The sequence below is a fragment of the Rhinolophus ferrumequinum genome, chromosome 7 (assembly GCF_004115265.2).
Source record: "Rhinolophus ferrumequinum isolate MPI-CBG mRhiFer1 chromosome 7, mRhiFer1_v1.p, whole genome shotgun sequence".
Classification (NCBI taxonomy): Eukaryota; Metazoa; Chordata; class Mammalia; order Chiroptera; family Rhinolophidae; genus Rhinolophus; species Rhinolophus ferrumequinum.
Genome location: NC_046290.1, coordinates 47,913,474 through 47,932,346, shown reverse-complemented (window position 1 = coordinate 47,932,346; position 18,873 = coordinate 47,913,474). Strand labels below are relative to the sequence as shown.

Here is an 18,873-nt window from a genome sequence, read left to right as displayed (position 1 = left end):
AGCAGTCTCAAATACAGCACTTCCTGTAAATTGTGTCAGAATGTCAGTGGAAATAATCATTCATGTTGGAAAAGTTTCCACCTCCATTTCAGGCAAGGGATTGCATTTTCACCCAGCAAAGCAGTCTGTGCAATTGGTACTGAAATCATAACTTTTGAAAAGCACCCTTTTTATAGACAAAAGGAAATCTTAATGTATTGACCTGAACTGTGCCTTTAAAGTGTTTTAGAAAGACCTGTATTTGAGTATAAGAATACTGAGGAAACCATGACTAACTACTTAAAATGTAAATTATGTTCTCTCTCGTATCACTTGTAGTGACTGCTTACTTGTATTAATGAGCTAGTGATACAGTAAGAAACAGTGGTGCCCTTTCAAAGCCATAGGTGGTAGTGGCAAGCTGACTTATGATCTAAGGCTTATCCTTCTCCTTTCGCTGTGTCACGTGACATGCATCTCTTTCTGTCCCTACCCCTACCTCCTCCATTGCTCTATGGCTAACACTGAAGCTGCTGGTACTTCTTTTCCTCCACCCAGACAGCACCATTTGCTGCTTTGTAAAAGTATCTCCCCAACCCAGTAAAAAAACAGAAGTCAGAGTTCGGGGTTTTTTTTTTTTTTTAGATTCCACATATAAGTGAGATCATACAGTATTTGTCTTTCTTTGTCTGACTTATTTTACTTAGCATAATGCCCTTGAGGTCCATCCATGTTGTCATATTACATTGTATATATACCACATTTTTAAAAATCCATTCATCCACCCATAGGTTGTTTCCATGTCTTGGCTATTGTAAATAATGCTGCAGTGAACATAGGAATACAGATATCTTTTGAGATAGGGATTTTGTTTGCTTTGGATATTACCCTGAAATGGGATTTCTGGATCATATGGAAGTTCCATTTTTTATTTTTTTAAAAATTTTATTGGGGATTATTGGGGAGTGGTGTGTTTCTCCAGGGCCCATCAGATCCAAGTCGTTGTCCTTCAATGTAGTTGGGGAGGGCGCAGCTCAGCTCCAAGTCCAGTTGCCATTTTCAATCTTTAGTTGCAGGGGGTGCAGCCCACCATCCCATTTTCAAACTAGTTGTAGGGGGCACAGCCCACCCTCCCATGGAGGAAATTGAACTGGCAATCTTGTTGTTGAGAGCTCGCACTCTTAACCAACTGAGCCATCTGGCTGCCCCCCATTTTCAATTTTTTGAGAAACCTCCATACTGGTTTCCATAGTGGCCACACCAGTTTACTTTCCCACCCCACCAACAGTGCACAAGGGTTCCCTTTCCACATCCTCAGCAACACTTGTTATTTGTTGTCTTGTTGATAATATCTGTGCTAACAGGTGTGAGGTGATATCATTGTGGATTTCATTTGCATTTCCTTATGGTTAGTGATTTGTTGAGCACCTTTTCATATACCTCCATTGGCCATTTGGATGTCTTTTTTGGAAATATGTCTTTTTAGTCCCTCTCCCATTTTTTAATCAGATTCATTTTGTGTTGTTGAGTTGTATGAGTTCTTTATATATTTTGGATATTAACCCCTTATCAGATACATGAATTGCAAATATTTTCTTACATTCGGTAGGTTGCCTTTCCATTTTGTTGATGATTTCCTTTGCTCTGCAGAAGCTTTTTAGTTTAATGTAGTTGAACTTGTTTATTTTTACTTTTGTTGTCTTTGCTTTTGATGTCAAATCCAAAAAGTCGTTGCCAGGATCATGGTGAAAGTGCTTACCTTCTATGATTTTTCCTATGAGTTTTATGGTTTCAGATCTTAGATTCAAGCCTTTCATCCATTTTGAGTTAATTTTTGTATATGATGTAGGATCGTGGTCTAGTTTCATTCTTTTGCATGTGGCTATCTAGTTTTCTGAACACCACTTATTGAAGAGAGTATTTTTTTGCCATTGTGTATTATTGGCTCCTTTGTCACAAATTAATTGAACATACATGCATAGTTTTACTTCCAGGTTCTCTGTTCTATTCCATTAATCTGCATGCCTGTTTTTATGCCAGTGTTTTGGCAGTTTTTAATCAATGCCATACCACATGTTAAGTCCTTTTTTCTTGCACAGAGCCTGCCTCTTTTCCTTAGATGGTGAATAGAGTGGATAGGTGCATATCAACTTGGAGAGTGAGGGGCAAAAGACTCAATATGCTCACACTTGTAGGTGACTGCCCCTATAAGAGAGAAACCCACAGGTGGCACAAAGAAAAGAGACCGCAATGACTGGCATCCCTGTCACACATTTACTGCAGTTTACTCAGGAGTCATCTCCATATTTAAACTGCCATGCTGCTTAGCAACAGCTCAGTAAAATACCTTTGACTTTTAAAAATTTAGTCAAAATTTGGTGTGATTCTCTGTGAATGTCTGTAGAAGAACATGAGAATAATTTTAAAAACACATTTATTTTTCAAGAGTGCAGGATCCTGCTTTAATGATTAAAGGTAAAAGTAAGAATGTGCATTCATCCAGACTCAAGAGTGGAGAACAGATGCGGGAAAACAGAAAACTTGCAAGAAAAAATGGTGAGGCATATTTTATTTCTTTAAGTACGTAACTTTTACAGAAACATAAAATTCTGGTAATGAAAAGGGTTTAGAGATTATCTCAAGTGTCTGATATTACTAATGAGGAAGTTCAGAGAAATTAACATTTTCCCCATTAGTAGTATAACTAGGAGTTGATCCTGACCTCTGGCTCATTGCCTGGTTTTCTTCTGTACTTGTACTTTGGAGAGAATAGTTACAGAACCCATTTAAAATTTAGATGTCTTACCTATTTGTTGTGTGATCAACCTGAGGCTTTAAGAAATCATACCAAGAGGAATAAATGGAGGAATGGAGAAGGTAAAATTTATTATTCTTTGATGTTATTCCTATAAAACATCAAAAAATGTACTAAAAACTATCAGAAAGAAACAAAAAGAATCTAGAAACACTGCTTAAAAAATAATAGAGGGGCAGTTGGAAAAATTGAAATATGGACTATAAATTAAATAATAATACTGTGTCAATGTTCAATTTCCCTGAATTTAATAATAACTTGTTGTGTAAAAGAACATCCTTGTTTTTAGAAAATACACACTTAAGTATTAGTGAGTAATGGGACATGGCGTATACAAGTTATTCTTTATATACATGTCTGTGTGCGTATATATATATACGTGTATATATATATATATATACGCACACATATATACGTATATGTGTATATATATATAAATGAAAAGAAAAAATTATATATACATACATATATATATATACATATATATATAGAGAGAGAGAGGGAGACAGAGACAGAGAGAGAAGACGATAGAATGATTTAAAGTGGTGGCAAAATGTTAACAATGGGTGAATCCTATGTTAAAGTTTTACAACTTTTTTGTAAGTCTGAAATTATTTCCAAATAAAAAGTTTTTTAAAATTCATTAACCAAAAGAAAACAAAGTAAATACTTTTCATATATATAAATATTACCCAGTTAGAAAATAGAAGATCCCATTTATAATGGTTGTGAAGAGAGAGAAGTATCTACTTATATACCTAATAAGAAATGTGCCATACCTTTAAGAACAGGGTTTAAGAATTCTACTGAGGGACATACAAAAAGACATGAATAAATGGAAGGAAAAACCTTATTCTTGACCATAACAATTCAGTGCTGTAAGAAATTTACTTCTAAATTATTCTATAAATTCATGGAGAGCTTAATCAAAAATAGATTTTTGTTTATTTGTTGTTTTATTTTGTTTTGGTTTATTGGGTTGGAGGTTAGCTATGAGAATGTTATATGATACTAAATTTCTGCTGGAAAAGTAAATAATGAAAAACTAGCCAAGAAAATTCTGAAAAAAAAAGAAAAAGAAGGGAAAGTGGGGCAGAAACCCGCTCTGCATAATATGAAAGCAATTAGAAACTCAGAAATTAAAATAATTTGGTACTGGCACAGGAATAGACAGACAAATCAGTGAAACAGAATAAAGAGTTTAGATATAGAAGCCAGATACAGTGGAGTATGCGGGCAGGCATGTGATAAAGACGGCATATCACATTGGTGGCAAAAAGAAGGACTAAGCAATAAATAGCGAAAAGCACAAACAAAATTGGATCCCTGTAACATCTCTTATACTAAATTTAGTTCCAGTTTGACCAAAGATTTAAATGAAAAGAAAAAAATTCTAGAACAAAACATAAGTGGATCTTTGTATAATCTTGGAGTGGACAAGCCCGTTTTTTTTTGTTTTTTTTTTAAAGATTTTATTGGGGAAGGGGAACAGGACTTTGTTGGGGAACAGTGTGTGCTTCCAGGACTTTTTTTCCAAGTCAAGTTGTTGTCCTTTCAGTCTTAGTTGTGGAGGGCACAGCTCAGCTCCAGGTCCAATTGCCGTTGCTAGTTGCAGGGGACGCAGCCCACCATCCCTTGCGGGAGTCAAACTGGCAACCTTGTGGTTGAGAGGACGCGCTCCAACCAACTGAGCCATCTGGGAGCTCAGCAGCAGCTCAGCTCAAGGTGCCGTGTTCAATCTTAGTTGCAGGGGGTGCTGTCCACCATCCCTTGCGGGACTCGAGGAGTTGAACTGGCAACCTTGTGTTTGAGAGCCCACTGACCCATGTGGGAATCGAACTGGCAGCCTTCGGAGTTAGGAGCATGGAGCTCCAACCGCCTGAGCCACCAGGCTGGCCCAAAAAGCCTTTTTAAAGAATGATTCAAACTTAGAAGCCAGGATGGAAAAAAATGATAAAATTGACCACATACATTTTTAAAAGTTGAATGGGAAAATGCCCTAAAGAAAACCAAATACTAAAGATGGAAGAAATATTCATAATACATAACCAGAGGTTAATTTCATTAGCATGCAAAGAGCTCTTACAAAATAGTAAGGATAAAGGATAAAAAAAATGGGTAAGAGCCATGAATAAGCAGTTCACAGAAAAAATTAAAATGAAATATGAATAACTGAAAAGATTAATATCTCTTCTCATGATTAAAGAAATGCAGGTTAAAAAGTGTAATTTTCACCTAAGAGAATGCCAAACATTTAAACATTTGAGAATTACCACTGGCGAGAATGTGGAAAAAGTAAGAATTCTCATGTGTTGTTTGTAATAGTGTAAATTTATTCAATCTTTTTACAGGGCAATTTATTTGCATTCATCACAAGTTTAAGTCACAATTCTTTTGAATCAGAAATTCTACTTGAAATGATTTATTCCATATTATATATGCTTAAATATGTAAAGATATTTTATAAGGATGTTCATCACAGCATTGTTTATTGTAATAAAATGATCAGAAACAATCTAAACTAGGTGAATAGTTAATAAACTATAATATAACCAATGAAATAATAATATTCAGTCATTTAAGAAATCAGAAGAATATATATGTACCGATAAGAAAAACAGGCATGTTATGTATAGAAGAATAGAGATAAGGATGACATCAAATTTCTTTTTGGAAATAATGCAAGCAAGGAGACAGTGGAGCAGCAGTTTTTAAGTTATATAAGAAATTTTATTCTAGTACTCTATAACTAGAACATAGAATTCTATACCCAGCCAAATAGCTTTCAAAAGTGAAGGTGAAATAAAAGTTCTGACATAACAAAAGCAGTCCAGCAGATCCATAGTATAGGAAATATTAAAGGACATTCTTCAAGTAGAAGAAAGATGGTACTTAATGGAAATTTATACAAAGGAATGAGGATCATTGGAAATGGTAACTATGTAGATAAAAATGCACATATTTTTCTTATTAATCGGTTTTAAAGGATGTTTGTTTAAACAAAAATAACAATGGATTATGAGGTTCTTAACACATATAAGAGTAAAATTCATGACAATAATAACATAAAGGGAGAAAAATGGAACAGTATTGTAAAATATAAGTGAAGATACCATTTGAAAGTAGACTGTAGTAAGTTAAAAGACGTGTACTATAAATCCTAAAGGAACCATTATAACAAAGAAATAAGTTATAGCTAATAAGCCAACAATAAGATAAAATGGAATAATAAAAATATTCAGTGTTAACCCAATAGAAGGTAGAAGAAGAGGTAAAAGGGAACAAAGAACAGATGGGAAAAACTGAAAACAAAGCAGTGTGATACAGTCAAACCTAATGTAAATGGGCAAGACACTTTCAATTAAAAGGTAGAGATTGTCAGATTGGATGAAAAAGCAAGACCCAACTATATGCTGACTTTAAGATACATACTTGAAATATAAAGACATAAATTGGTTAAAAATAGAAGAATGGGGAAAAATACACTTTGCTAACATCAGTTGTATTAGTTTCCTATCGTGGTAACAATTTATCATAAATTTAGTGACTTAAACAACACCACAATTTATTCTCTTACAGTCCTCAGGTTCAAAGTCCAAATGAATATTAAGGGGTTAAAATCAAGGTGTCAGCAGGGCGGGTTGCTTTTGTAGGCTCCAGGGGAAAATCTGTTCCTTACCTCTTCTAGCTACTAGAGGCTGTGACGTTCCTTTGCTCTTGGCCACATCAGTCCAATGTCTGCTTCTATTGTCACATTGCCTTCTCCCCTTTTGATTTTCTTGCTTTCCTCTCCCCTTGCCAAGATCCTTAACCACATCCGAAAAGTCCCTTTTCCTATGTAAGGGAACAGTCTCAGGTTCTAGAGATCAAGATGTGAACATCTTTGGAGGACCATTATTTAGCCTACCATACCAATCAAAAGAAAGTTGTTTACAATAGGACGGCAAGTTATGGCACTTATTTAGTCATGACTGGAAGTGAATGTCTCCCACAACTTAATTTCATTGAAAATTTTTTATTTTTAAAATTTGTTATTTTAAATAAATTACATAATTATATAGCAAGTACAATTGGCAGAGACAGATCTGGAAGTTAAGATTATTGATTTTTGGTAAGCATACAGTTTATTTTATATGGTGGGATCAAAATGCTTTTACTGGTAGTTGGGTGGAGGAAGCTGGGCTCAAATGGTCAGTAGTTGGTTTATTTTGCAGTGGTGCTGAGTGGAAAGAAGCAAAAAAAAGGTAAATTGTGATGTACTAAGAAATCTGCTACAGTACTCAATTACCTTTGTGAGATTTTAGGATAGGGCAGGTTAGCTAGATCAAAATTGGAAAAATTATCATTAAAACTATTTTGAAATTCTGGGAAACCAAATGAATATTATTTCAATAATTGACAGGATTAGGAGTATCTGAATGAGGAGTTTCAGTATTTTAGGAAGCACAGTGGAGAAATGATACTGTTATGCATAACCTGGCAAACTGTTTTAATTGTGTATTTGCTGGCTTAGAAAATCAAAATTATTGTACAGATCAAAATCACAGTTCTTTATTTAATTTCATGACAGGTGTTTTTAGCAAAGAAAGAAAATTGAGCATTTTCTTTTCTGGTTTCACTGGGGTTAATTTTTGTACCTTCCTTATATACTTCTTAGTTTTCTCCTCATGGTTTTATAAGACATTTTGGTAGTATACATTTTGTTGGGTTTACTAGCATGTAATTCTAGACCTAAATATTTTCCAGTGTGCATTTTAAGAAAATAATCTTGTATGCACCTTTCATGGGGTTTCAATGAACATAAACTGCTTAAATGATTTATAACTTCTATAAATATTTTCAAACTAATGATGTTTGTCATTTCACCTTATTGCCTATAGATGTCATAGTTGGGTTAATGGATGAAATACTTTCATAATATAATATACCTCTGTTCCAGAATGTTAACTGGATTCATCTTGTTATCTGTATTCCTCTTGATTTTCAAATAAGGATTATATTTTTTTTGTTTTCTTTTGTTCCCTTATTTCAGAAAAAATGAAGATGAATAATATATCTCTTTCTGTTATTAACCGGAGAAACATTTTTGGAGAGAACTTACTGTATAAGGCTGCTGTGTGGAATGATATGGATCTTGTTCATCTCTGTATTAAAAAAGGTGGAAATGTTAACCAACCAAGTTATGCTGGTAAGTTGAGGTTACCCTCCACGGTTATCATGGAAGTGGTTTGTAGATTCAGATGAGTCACTCATATGAAAGTATGGCGAAGGAGGCTTAAGGCAAGTCTCAAACAGAAAGATTTCAGGTAATTTTCCAACAGGTCGTTCTTTACCGTCATCTCCCAGGGAAGTGGTACAGGGTGGAGGGAGCAGAAAAGCACTGTATTTCACTTTAATGATTGTGCCTCCCTGAGGCCCTGCAGGTGGGCTGTGTGCAGTGGCCTTACGCAGGAGGATGGGGTTCCCCAGGCTGGTGGGCTACCTTTGCGTGGGCATTGTTACTGTGAGCCTCAAATCTGAATGGATGAGAAATGAGATCAAAAGCTGAAAGAAGCTTATGGTATCCTGAGCTCAGGGGAAACTGATGATAAAATGGTAGATGGACAGCAGTAGTGACGGCCAGGAAAATGGAGGGAAGAGAGTATGGCGCATGAGGTAGGGTAGACTGGGCAGGGAATTCAGGAACCACAGTCCATAGAAAGGCAGGTGATTACAAGTGCACCCCCACTACTTCACTTCAGCAAGCCCTGGGTTGCTTCCATAAGCAGGATTTTAACACGTTGTAATTCTAAAATATAATATCCAGGTCAACTACCATCCTCCTATAACCCTCAATCTTGGGTACTTATTTGCTAGATAAAGCACTTGTTCCCTTGATTTTGAGAAATATGTGGTTCTTTCTGTTAGTCTCTCTCTCCTCCTTAAGTTCAGGAGTAGCTCTACATGCAGCTAACTTGACTTTATGGATTTCCCAAGCATCTCTTAACATGTGTCTTTTCATTAGCCCTTTTTGTGTGCCATTATTAACATTTTTGGTGGCTGTTCCCTGCTTGTCTTCAGCCAGTTAATGTATACCTTCTCTTCACAGCCCCAGGTACTTCGGTGACCTTCATGAATTCTTTATCCTTCCCATATTTTCTAGGCTTTTTGAACTCTCTGTTTTCTATTTGCTTTCTCACTTTGCATCTTAGCTTTAATCTTTATACTTCTGGCTACTACATCCCACAGATTGCAGAGGGTAATGTTTCCAAAAGGTTGTCTATAAACCATTTTTCATCAGTCACCTGCAATGTTTCTTTAAAGTGCAACCTTTACTTCAGCCCCCAATCTCTCTCTCTCTCTCTCTCTCTCTCTCTCTCTCTCTCTCTCTCTCATTCGTAATAAAAATCTATAGCTTAAAACCTGGAAATCTGAATTTTAAACAAGTTCCCCCGAATGATTTTTCATTCTTATTAAAGCTCAAGAACTACTGGAAAGAGGTGTATGATCTCCACATAATATCAGTTCAATGTAGTGAGTTTTTCCAGTGTGCCTACTATGTTCCAGATGCTGTGAAAACAAAAAGATAAATAGTATCTACTAGAAAGCATTAAACATATTTATTTTGTAATACAATCCACAAAACGCTAAGTGCCTTTTGAGAAATTACAAAATGTTCTAACAGACCAATGGTCTTTTCATAGGTAACATTTGCATTTTACAAGTCCTCATTTAAATTTTTTTATATCTTTGTCTTTGATTAAAAAAACAACAATTGGAATAATTCCTTACCTATTAAAAGCAATGGTGATAACCAGGAAGTAGGCTGAAAAAAACCTCTGAATACCCAAAATAGATCACATGAAACTTCTTTGCTAAAATTCTATCAGACAAATGCCTTGAGCATTATTTTACACAGAATTCTATTTGATTCCTATGCCTATGATACATTAGGACTGAAAAGAAAGGTTGGCACGTGCCAGGATATTGATAATTTTAAGTTTAAGCCAACAGCAAGGCAATAGACAGATAAAAACATAAAAAATGAGAGGCAGAATTGTCGAGGACTATATAATGTGGAAGAGAGTGTACATCAGACCTTTGTGGGTGTTAACAATTGTGGCATTAGAACATAAAATAAATATTATGATCCTGAATCTTCATTAAACGTATTAAATTCTCTTTATAGGAAATTTATAATCCTGTAAAGCTTTAAAGAGATTTCCTCCAAGGTGGTTAAAATTTTAAAAAGAAAAAAATGTTGTTAAGGATCTTCCAACTTGGAGATCTGGGAGATAATAAAAGATCTGTTGTAAAATATACTCCACCTTTATTTTGGAGGAATGGTTTTACATCACAGGAGTAAACTTTCGGAAAAGGGAAATTCCTTTTTACATTTGGTTTCTTTCTGCAATGTGTAGCCCTTTCATGGTCTACAGTGACTCTCTCTGCAGAGTAAAGGCCCTTCTGGCTTTATTGATGCTGGGAATTTCTTTCAACCCTGACACTGATACTTGTTCATCACTGGGTCATTCTTGCTTACATCTTACTTAAAGAAGCATTCATTTTTAACTTCCCCTCCCTCCAAGCCCCATCATTTACTCTGAATTACTCACAGACACCTTGTCTTCTTTGGGAATTTTCTGCAGTAGATGTAAAATATGAGACTGGTTTTCCCTTGGAAACCAGGCAATTGCTTTACATTTACCTTATCTTTTAGTTATTCTGGGCTCAGGAAAACAAACATCTTTTGTTATGGTTATTTTCTCATTCCTACAGCAGCCATTTTGTCCTCTTTAGGGAACTAATTTTTAATACAGTTTAAGGAAGCCTAAATAGGGAAAGGAAGTTTTCTTGGAGGAAAATCATCACCCGCATTCCAAAGTTAATAACTTTTGGATTTCTGATACTTCATTTTTCATCCAACCAAACCTAGACCTGTGGAAGATAGTCAAGCTGACCAGTGTACAAATCGATAAGCAAAGGTCCCAAAACCTAAACACCAATGAGTTCATGCTTTTTATCGGAAACATTACTTTGGGGGAGATACTGTGTTTCCCAGAAAATAAGACCTAGCTGGACCATCAGCTCCAATGCGTCTTTTGGAGCAAAAATTAATATAAGACCCGGTCTTGTATTATAGTAAAATAAGACCGGGTCTTATATTAATTTTTGCTCTAAAAGACGCATTGGAGCTGATGGTCCGGCTAGGTCTTATTTTTGGGGAAACAAGGTAGTTTTCATATTATTTTTTTTAAAAAAATGGAGTTCTTAAATGGTCCAAAAGTACACATGTGAGCTGTATATTTGAAAATTTTTATGAAATTATGAAAATTTTCAAAAGAAAAGTTGAAAGAACTGTACAGTAAACATCTGTATACCTAATACCTAAATTCTACATATTTTTTTCTAATCACATACTTGTTGTAAAGGAAAAACACTACTGTGTTTCTCTTCTACTCACACTTACAACACTTCTGACACCAGATGTGTGCGTTTTTGACTCATCGAGCAATTCTCCGCCACCAGATGTGTATCCTGCAATTCAGTTCAGTTCTGACACTAACCCACATTATCACAGATCCCACAGGTTAAGGGCTCAGTCCCACAAGACTGCTTCCCACTTTAGATGCCAATTGCAAGTAGTAGGTCCCCAGGTTACCCACAGCTTCTGTTCGACTTCTATGCTCATGGAATTGGGGTATACTAGCTACCCTTCCAGTATGTAAATGTGTTCACCAACCTAGAAAAGCTCTCCAAACACCATACTTTTAAGATTTTTATGGATGCTTCATCATGTAGGCATGATCAATTATGAAATCTATTTCTATTCCCTCCCTCCTCTCCAGAGAATGGGGCTGGAGGTGGAGCTGAAAGTTCCAAGTTTCTAATTATGGCTTTTTCTTTTTGGTGTCCAGCCCCCATCTACGAGTCTGCCAAAAGTTTCCTCATTAGAACAAAAACATTTCTATCACCCAGGAAATTCCAAGGGATTTAGGAGCTGTGTGTGTGATTCTCCTATCACTCAGGAAATTACAAAGGTCTTGGGAGTACTGTATCAAGAACTGGAGTCAAAGACTAAATATTAGAACAAAATATTCTCCTAGCACCCTTGTTTACAAGGGTTTTAGGAGCTCTGTGTCACCAAGAGGCAGAGACCAATTTATCTTTCTTATTATTTCACACCTATCCATCTGTAAATCTGTCAGTTCACCCATTAATCCATTTTTATGTTGATGCATTTCAAAGAAAGTTGTAGACATTAGTACATTTTACAACTAAACACCTCAACATAAAATATTAACTAGAGTTCAATAGTTTTTTCTCTTTTTTTGAGGTAAAATTTTCATATAGTATAATAAAATGCCAAATCTTAAATGTGCCATTTGATGAATTTTGATAAATACAGTAACCCAGACCTCTATCAAGAGTTAGAATACAGGTATTACCATCATCCCGGAAAGTTCCCTCATGCCTTTTCCCACTTATTCCCCCCCCCAGCTATCTGGAAGACACTACTGTTCTGATATTTTTCACCAAGATTAGTTTTGTCTCGTTAATATTTCACCATTGAGCATGGTGTTAGCCGTAGGTGTTTGTAGCTGCTCCTTATATTGAGGAATCTACTCCCAATTTGCTGATAGTTTTTATGAGGAGTGGATGCTTGGTCGTGATATATCATTCTTTTTATATATTGCTGGATTTGATTTGCTAATATGTTGAAGATTTTTTTATATTGCTGTTGATAAGGATTATTGGACTATAAATTTCTTGTAATGTCTTTGGTTTTGGTATCAGTATTATGCAGACCTCATAAAATGAGTTATGAAGTATTCTCTGCTCTTCTGTTTTCTGGAAGAGTTTGTGTAAGACCGGGGTTTTTCTTCCTTAAATGTTTGACAGAACTTAAGAGTGAAACTATCTGGGCCTGCAGTTTTCTTTGTGGGCAGATTTTGATAATAAATTAAAAATATTTAATAAGTGTGGGCTATTCAGATTTTCTGTTTCATCTTGTGTCAATTTTGGTAAGTTGTACTTTTCAAGGAATTCGTCCTTTTCATCTAAGTTATAGAATTTATTGGCATAAAGTTATTTATAATGTTCTCTTATTATTCTTTAAAATCTGAAGATCTTTAGGGATATTTTATCTTTCATTCCTTGTACTGCTTCTTCCTTCCTTCCTTCCTTCCGCCCTTCCTCCTTCTCTCCCTCCCTCCCATCCTTCCTCTTTATTCTTCCATCCTTCCTAAGCTAGAGGATGATAAAACAGGTATGGATAAACAGGAACAAACCATTTGTCTGGGGTAGGAGGTGAGTGGCTCCAACTACCACACCTTCCCCCACCCCAACAGACAAAGCCAAACACAATTAGAAGATTCCACTGCAGGCTGAAGCAAATTGCATTCTAGTTAAAGAACTAAACAGAAACCCAATGCTGCCCCCTGCAACTCTTCTGCCAGTGTTTCTCTCCTTAAATAAACTTTCTAACTTCTATTCCTTTGTGCTTCGTGAATTCTTTTACGACCACGACCTGAGAGCGAGCAATCACCACAGAGGATTATCAGTGTTATTAAATTTTTTTTAAAGAACTAACTTTTGGCTTTAAAATGTTTATTATCTGTATTATATTTTATTTCTGCTCTTTTTTCTGACTTCTGTTTATTTTTGATTTTCTGTGTTTTCTTTTTTTTAGCTGCTTAAGGTTGAAAATGAGGTCATAGGTTTTTGTACCTTCTTTCCTACTGTAAGCATTTAAAACTTTAAATTTCCCTCTAAAGACTGCTTTTACTGCATCCCACAAATTTTGATATATTGCATTTTCATTATCATTTAGTTTGAAATACTTTTCATTTCTTGTATGATTACTTCTTCGACCCCAGGATTATATTAGAAGTTGTTTAATTTTTAAATATATGAGGATTATTCAGATATCTTTCTGTTATTGACTTCTAATTTAATTCCATTGTGGACAATAGATACACTTTCTATGAATTTGATCCTTTTATACTTATTGAGAATTGGTTTATTGTCTAGCATGTGGTCTTTCTTGGTGAATATCCCCTGTGCACTTGAATATTCATTCTTCACTTGTATGTAATGTTCTATAAGTGTCAATTAGATGAAGGTAGTTGATAATGTTCAAAACATCTCTGTCTTTACTGATTTTTTTCTCTATTTGATTTATCATTTTCTGAGGGTTATTGAAATCTTCACAACTATGATTGTGGAGTTGTCTGTTTCTCCCTTTAATTCTGTCAATTTTTGCTTCTTATATTTTGAAGCTCTGTTATTAGGTACATACACAGTTAAAATTGTCATGTCTTCTAATAAATTGACCTTTTAATTATTACAAAATCTCTTTATCTAGGATGTCTATATTAATATATAAAGTAGACCTTATTAATATATATTAATATACTTTATATATTATTATAGATTATATATTATTATAGACATCCTAGCCTTCTTATGTTTGTTGTTTATTTGCTATATCATTTTTAGCCTTTTATGTTCAACCTATCTGTCTTTATATTTAAAATACATATATATACTTTAGATATATATATAAATATATATATATATATATATATATATTTTTTTTTTTTAACTTTTATTTATTTCATGTGTGTTTTTCCAGGACCCATCAGCTCCAAGTCAAGTAGTTGTTTCAATCTAGTTGTGGAGGGCACAGCTCACATTGGCCTATGCGGGGATCGAACCAGCAACCTTGGTGTTATGAGCATCACGCTCTAACTAACTGAGCTAACTGGCCACCCTAGAATATATTTCTTGTAGACAGCACACAGTTTTGCTGTTTTAGCCATTCTGACAATCTCTGCCTTTTAATTGGGGTGATTAATCAATTTTCACTTAATATAAATGGTTAGATTTAGGACCATTTTATTAATTGTTTCTTATGAGCTTCATCTGTTCTTTTTGTTTGTTTCTTTGTGTTGTTTTGTAATGGATAGTGTAGGGAGTACAGTATGCATCTTTTATGTTTCATAGTCTTCCTAGAATTAATATTGTAATGCTTCATATAAAATGTATGAACATTGGACATATCTTTATGTGGCAACTGTCACATATATTACATTTATATACATTATAAACCTCAAACATAATGTTATAATTTTTGCTTTAAATAGCCATATACATTTTAAGGAAATTTATAGGAAGAAAACCCTTTAGTCACTATATATTTACCATTTTTTGGTGCTCTTTATTTCTTCCTCTATGCTTTCTATTTAATACTATAAGAAAAACTCCTTCTATAACATTTTATGGCTGTGCTTCTTTAGGGATGATTTTGCCTCTCAGGACATTTGGCAGTTTCTGGAAACATTTTTAGTTGTTACAACTGGAGAGCAGGGGGTGCTATTGGCATTTGGTGGAATGCTCAGAACAACAAAGAATTATCCAGCCCAAAATGTTAGTGCCGAGACTGAGAATCCTTCGTTTATGGAGAAGGTTCTGGAAAGAGTGAAATACACTTTTAACATGAAACTTTTAGGTTTTCTTACATCAATCATATGATTTATTGGAATAAAATATCTATAACTTATACATGAAACCTTTAGGTTTTCTTACATCAATCATATAATGTATTGGAATAAAATATCTATAACTTATATCTGTCTCTGGCTAACAGAGAAAAATAATATTTATCTGGATGACCAGTTTTCTTGGAACATCTTGTGGTTTGTTAGTTGAATTATTGTAAAAAGATTTTTGCAAATAAGGAGAAAAGAAATACATACTTTTGAACTGACTTCTATGTAGTCCTATCGGTTGGAGTACTTTAACGGAAGTACCTTGAACTAGAAATAAAGCTTTTTTTCTCTCTTCTCTGGAGAAACCTAGCCTGAAACCAGATTCTTTATGACCTAATAACGATCCCTTTACAGCCCTTTTTATTTGAGGAGGGCAGGAATAGTTTTAAATATTTTAATTCTTTTCACATTTTTCTACAACAGAGTTGGGGGTGGGAATTTGATTTGTCCCTCAGATTTATTAAATTCACCAAATAATACAGGTTGTTTTCATGGTGAGATTATCTTATCTTACATAATCAAAATATTTTTTAAAGAAATAACTTAGAATTAGAGCTTTTATTTTAAGGGTAAGCACAAAACATTATTAAGATGCCAAATGTAAACAAATACCATTTTCTTTTTGTATGATAGGTTGGACAGCACTTCATGAAGCTAGTGTAGGAGGATTTTATGAGACAGCAAGTGAACTGGTAAAAGGTGGAGCGGATGTAAATATCAAAGGAATGTACCAGATCACTCCCCTACATGATGCTGTGCTGAATAAACATTATAAGGTACTGTGATACTTTTATTTGCAGAGCAAATACCATGGTCTGCAAGTATTAAAACTCTGGGACCAAGTGATAGAAAAACTGACAGGAATTTAGTATCAGTTCACTCTGCTAATCAACACTGAGAAGTTATAATAAAATTTTACTGTGTGATGGATTTGTTGTGCTTAATATGGTCGGTGACATTTCACCTGTTACTTTTAATAACTATAGAACATGTTTTGGTTATACATAGTATTTTTTTAAACTTGCACTTAGGACTCTTTGTGTGTGGTGCTTTATAGGCTTTAGGGGAATGTTTCTTCTTAAGTGTTAAACAGTGATGTGCAGTCCTGATAGGCATACAGCTTTACAGGGTCTAGTGTCACTTTCAGAGTTAGCATAAGACATAAGAACCTCCCAGGTTTAATGATCAGCCAGTACACACCAGCACAGATGTACCAATGGTTAAAATACCAAAATACTGTAATTACATATGAGTTGGTTAATGGTAACTGCAATAATGGTAATATTAATTAAGATTATGAATTCCAGCACACATGTTTTATCTCAGAAATCACATATGCTCTGAATTTCCTAGACATGTTTTCAGTTCAGGTACTGTATTACAGGACTGAGACACTTGCTGAAAATATGTATTGCAGTATTGGAAGTTGCCTCTGGGTTCAAAACACATAGAATGGGAAAGATCTGAGCTCTTTATCTCAGCTGGGCTGAGATAGATTTGTTCTGTATACTTTCAGAAGAAATGCCTAGTACAGGTAGAGCTGAAAAAGGCTATGTGCATAGACAGATAGGGCATATTCCTTCCTAACGTGGAACAATACTTAAGGAGACTTTGGGTAGTTTTGCTTTTTTTTTTGATAATGTATCACCTGCTAGTAGGTGGTCATTTCTGTGCATTATGTAGAAGGCTATGGGGAGGGAATTTGCCTGGGACCTAAGTGGAAGTCTAGGGAATGGTCATGAAAATTAAAAGCTGAAACCCAGTGGGGTGGGGCGAACTCATAGTCTGTCTTCTTTGTTCTCTTCCCCTTCTGTTTGGCTGGGGAGAGCCAACACATTACTTCATCCAGTCCAAGAGAGATTTACAAAACTCCAGGTCGGTTCTGGACTGACTTAAGAACCAAAGCCTTGAGAATCACAGTGGGACAGGATATTGTTTTGGAGGGTGGGGTAGGAATAGTGGGAGCGTCAGATAAGGATCTAGGCTTACTTCAGGGAATCTCGTAGGTGAGGAAGAGATGCTCAGAAAAATAGCCTAACCTTGGGTATTGGATTGCTCCTATGCCTTAGATATCACAGGATGTCTCATCTGTGAAGCCCTGAGAACCTGATGCTGGACTCAGCACCTGCAGTGTGTGAACTTCTTAAACATTCCAGAGTTGAAGGAACTTGAATATATGATCTTATAGACGTTGACTGTATACTGGAAAGATGCTAAAAGATAGGAGACACTAAAAGATAACCTCCTATTTTTTTAAAAAGTGAAAAAGCCATTTAAAAACTCATATTGTATGATTCCATTTATTTGCAATATCCATAGTAATCCAAATCTAAAGAGACAGAAAGAAAATTAAGAATGGGAGGTAGAGCGTTGGGAATGGAGAGTGACAGATCATGGATAAAAGGTCCTTTTAAGGGGAATGAAAATGTTCCAAAATTAGATTATGTTTATGGTTACACAACTCGACATATTAAAAAACATTGAATTATATTCTTTAAATGGATTGTGTGGCATGTGAATTACATCTCAATAAAACTGCTAAAAATGAGTATCTTTTTTTAAATGTGGGAAAGGTAGAATTTGAGAATTACAGATAATCAGCTCAGTGTGGTTCCTTAGAAAAATCTGGAACAAATTATTTAACAGATGTTGGGAGACATTTAAATGAGAACGTAGTGGTCTTTGAACATCTGTAGGCATTTCTAAGAACAAGTCATGTCAGACAAACCTTGATTCCTCTTTTATTAGGCTTACTTTATTAGTAGGTGAAGGAAATGGCATGACAAATTGATGTAAGCTGTCATGATTTTAACAAAGCTTTTTATTTCATGGAGTGTCCTGTGCTATATGAGTGTATGAAATTGGTTGACAATGTTATTGGGATTCACATATACTAAAAAAATATTTCTCAGACATGGTAATTATTCATTCCATGTGTGTCTGGAGCGAGCACTCTTATGAAGTTTGACCGTGTATTCTATTATACTATAAAGAGTCAAACCACCTCTGCAGCCTGGAACATGGACTATGTTTTGTTGTTGGGAGTGTTTTTAAGAAATCCCAGACATCATACCATTTTACCCAGAAATACTTGAGCCTGCATAAGAAACCTTGAGACAGAACCACCCACCTACATTACTTGCAAATTCCTGACCCACAGAAACTATCGGATTATAAATATTTATTATTGTTTTGAGCCACTGAGTTTTGGGGTAATTTGTTAAGTAGCCACAGATAACAAATACAGAAATCTAAATGTAGGTTTAAAATAGAGAAGGAAAGCCAAGGAAAGTCATTTATTTACTGCCTTTTGGTGAGAAGAGAGTTTTTTTGTTTGTTTTTAAGTTAGAGGAGATATATATATATATATATATATATATATATATATATATATATATATATATTTATAACAATATAATATATATAATATATAATAATATATATAATATAATATAATTATATATATGTGTATTTCCACGTATGTATTTCCAAATTCCTAATATCAGGCTACAGGGGGTAATTGGCAAACGTGAAGCAGTCTATTCA

At 34.8% G+C, this 18,873-nt stretch overlaps 1 protein-coding gene across 1 annotated transcript in view; it reads left to right on the top strand.

Annotated features, from left to right (window-relative positions):
* ANKRD31 (ankyrin repeat domain 31) overlaps positions 1–18,873 on the top strand; it is a 130,193-nt gene that overhangs the window by 50,191 nt on the left and 61,129 nt on the right. Inside the window, exons 9-11 of the mRNA XM_033110016.1 lie at positions 2,426–2,535; positions 7,827–7,982; positions 15,961–16,103. Of these exons, the coding sequence (XP_032965907.1) occupies positions 2,426–2,535; positions 7,827–7,982; positions 15,961–16,103 (409 nt within the window). The remainder of the gene's footprint in view (positions 1–2,425; positions 2,536–7,826; positions 7,983–15,960; positions 16,104–18,873) is intronic.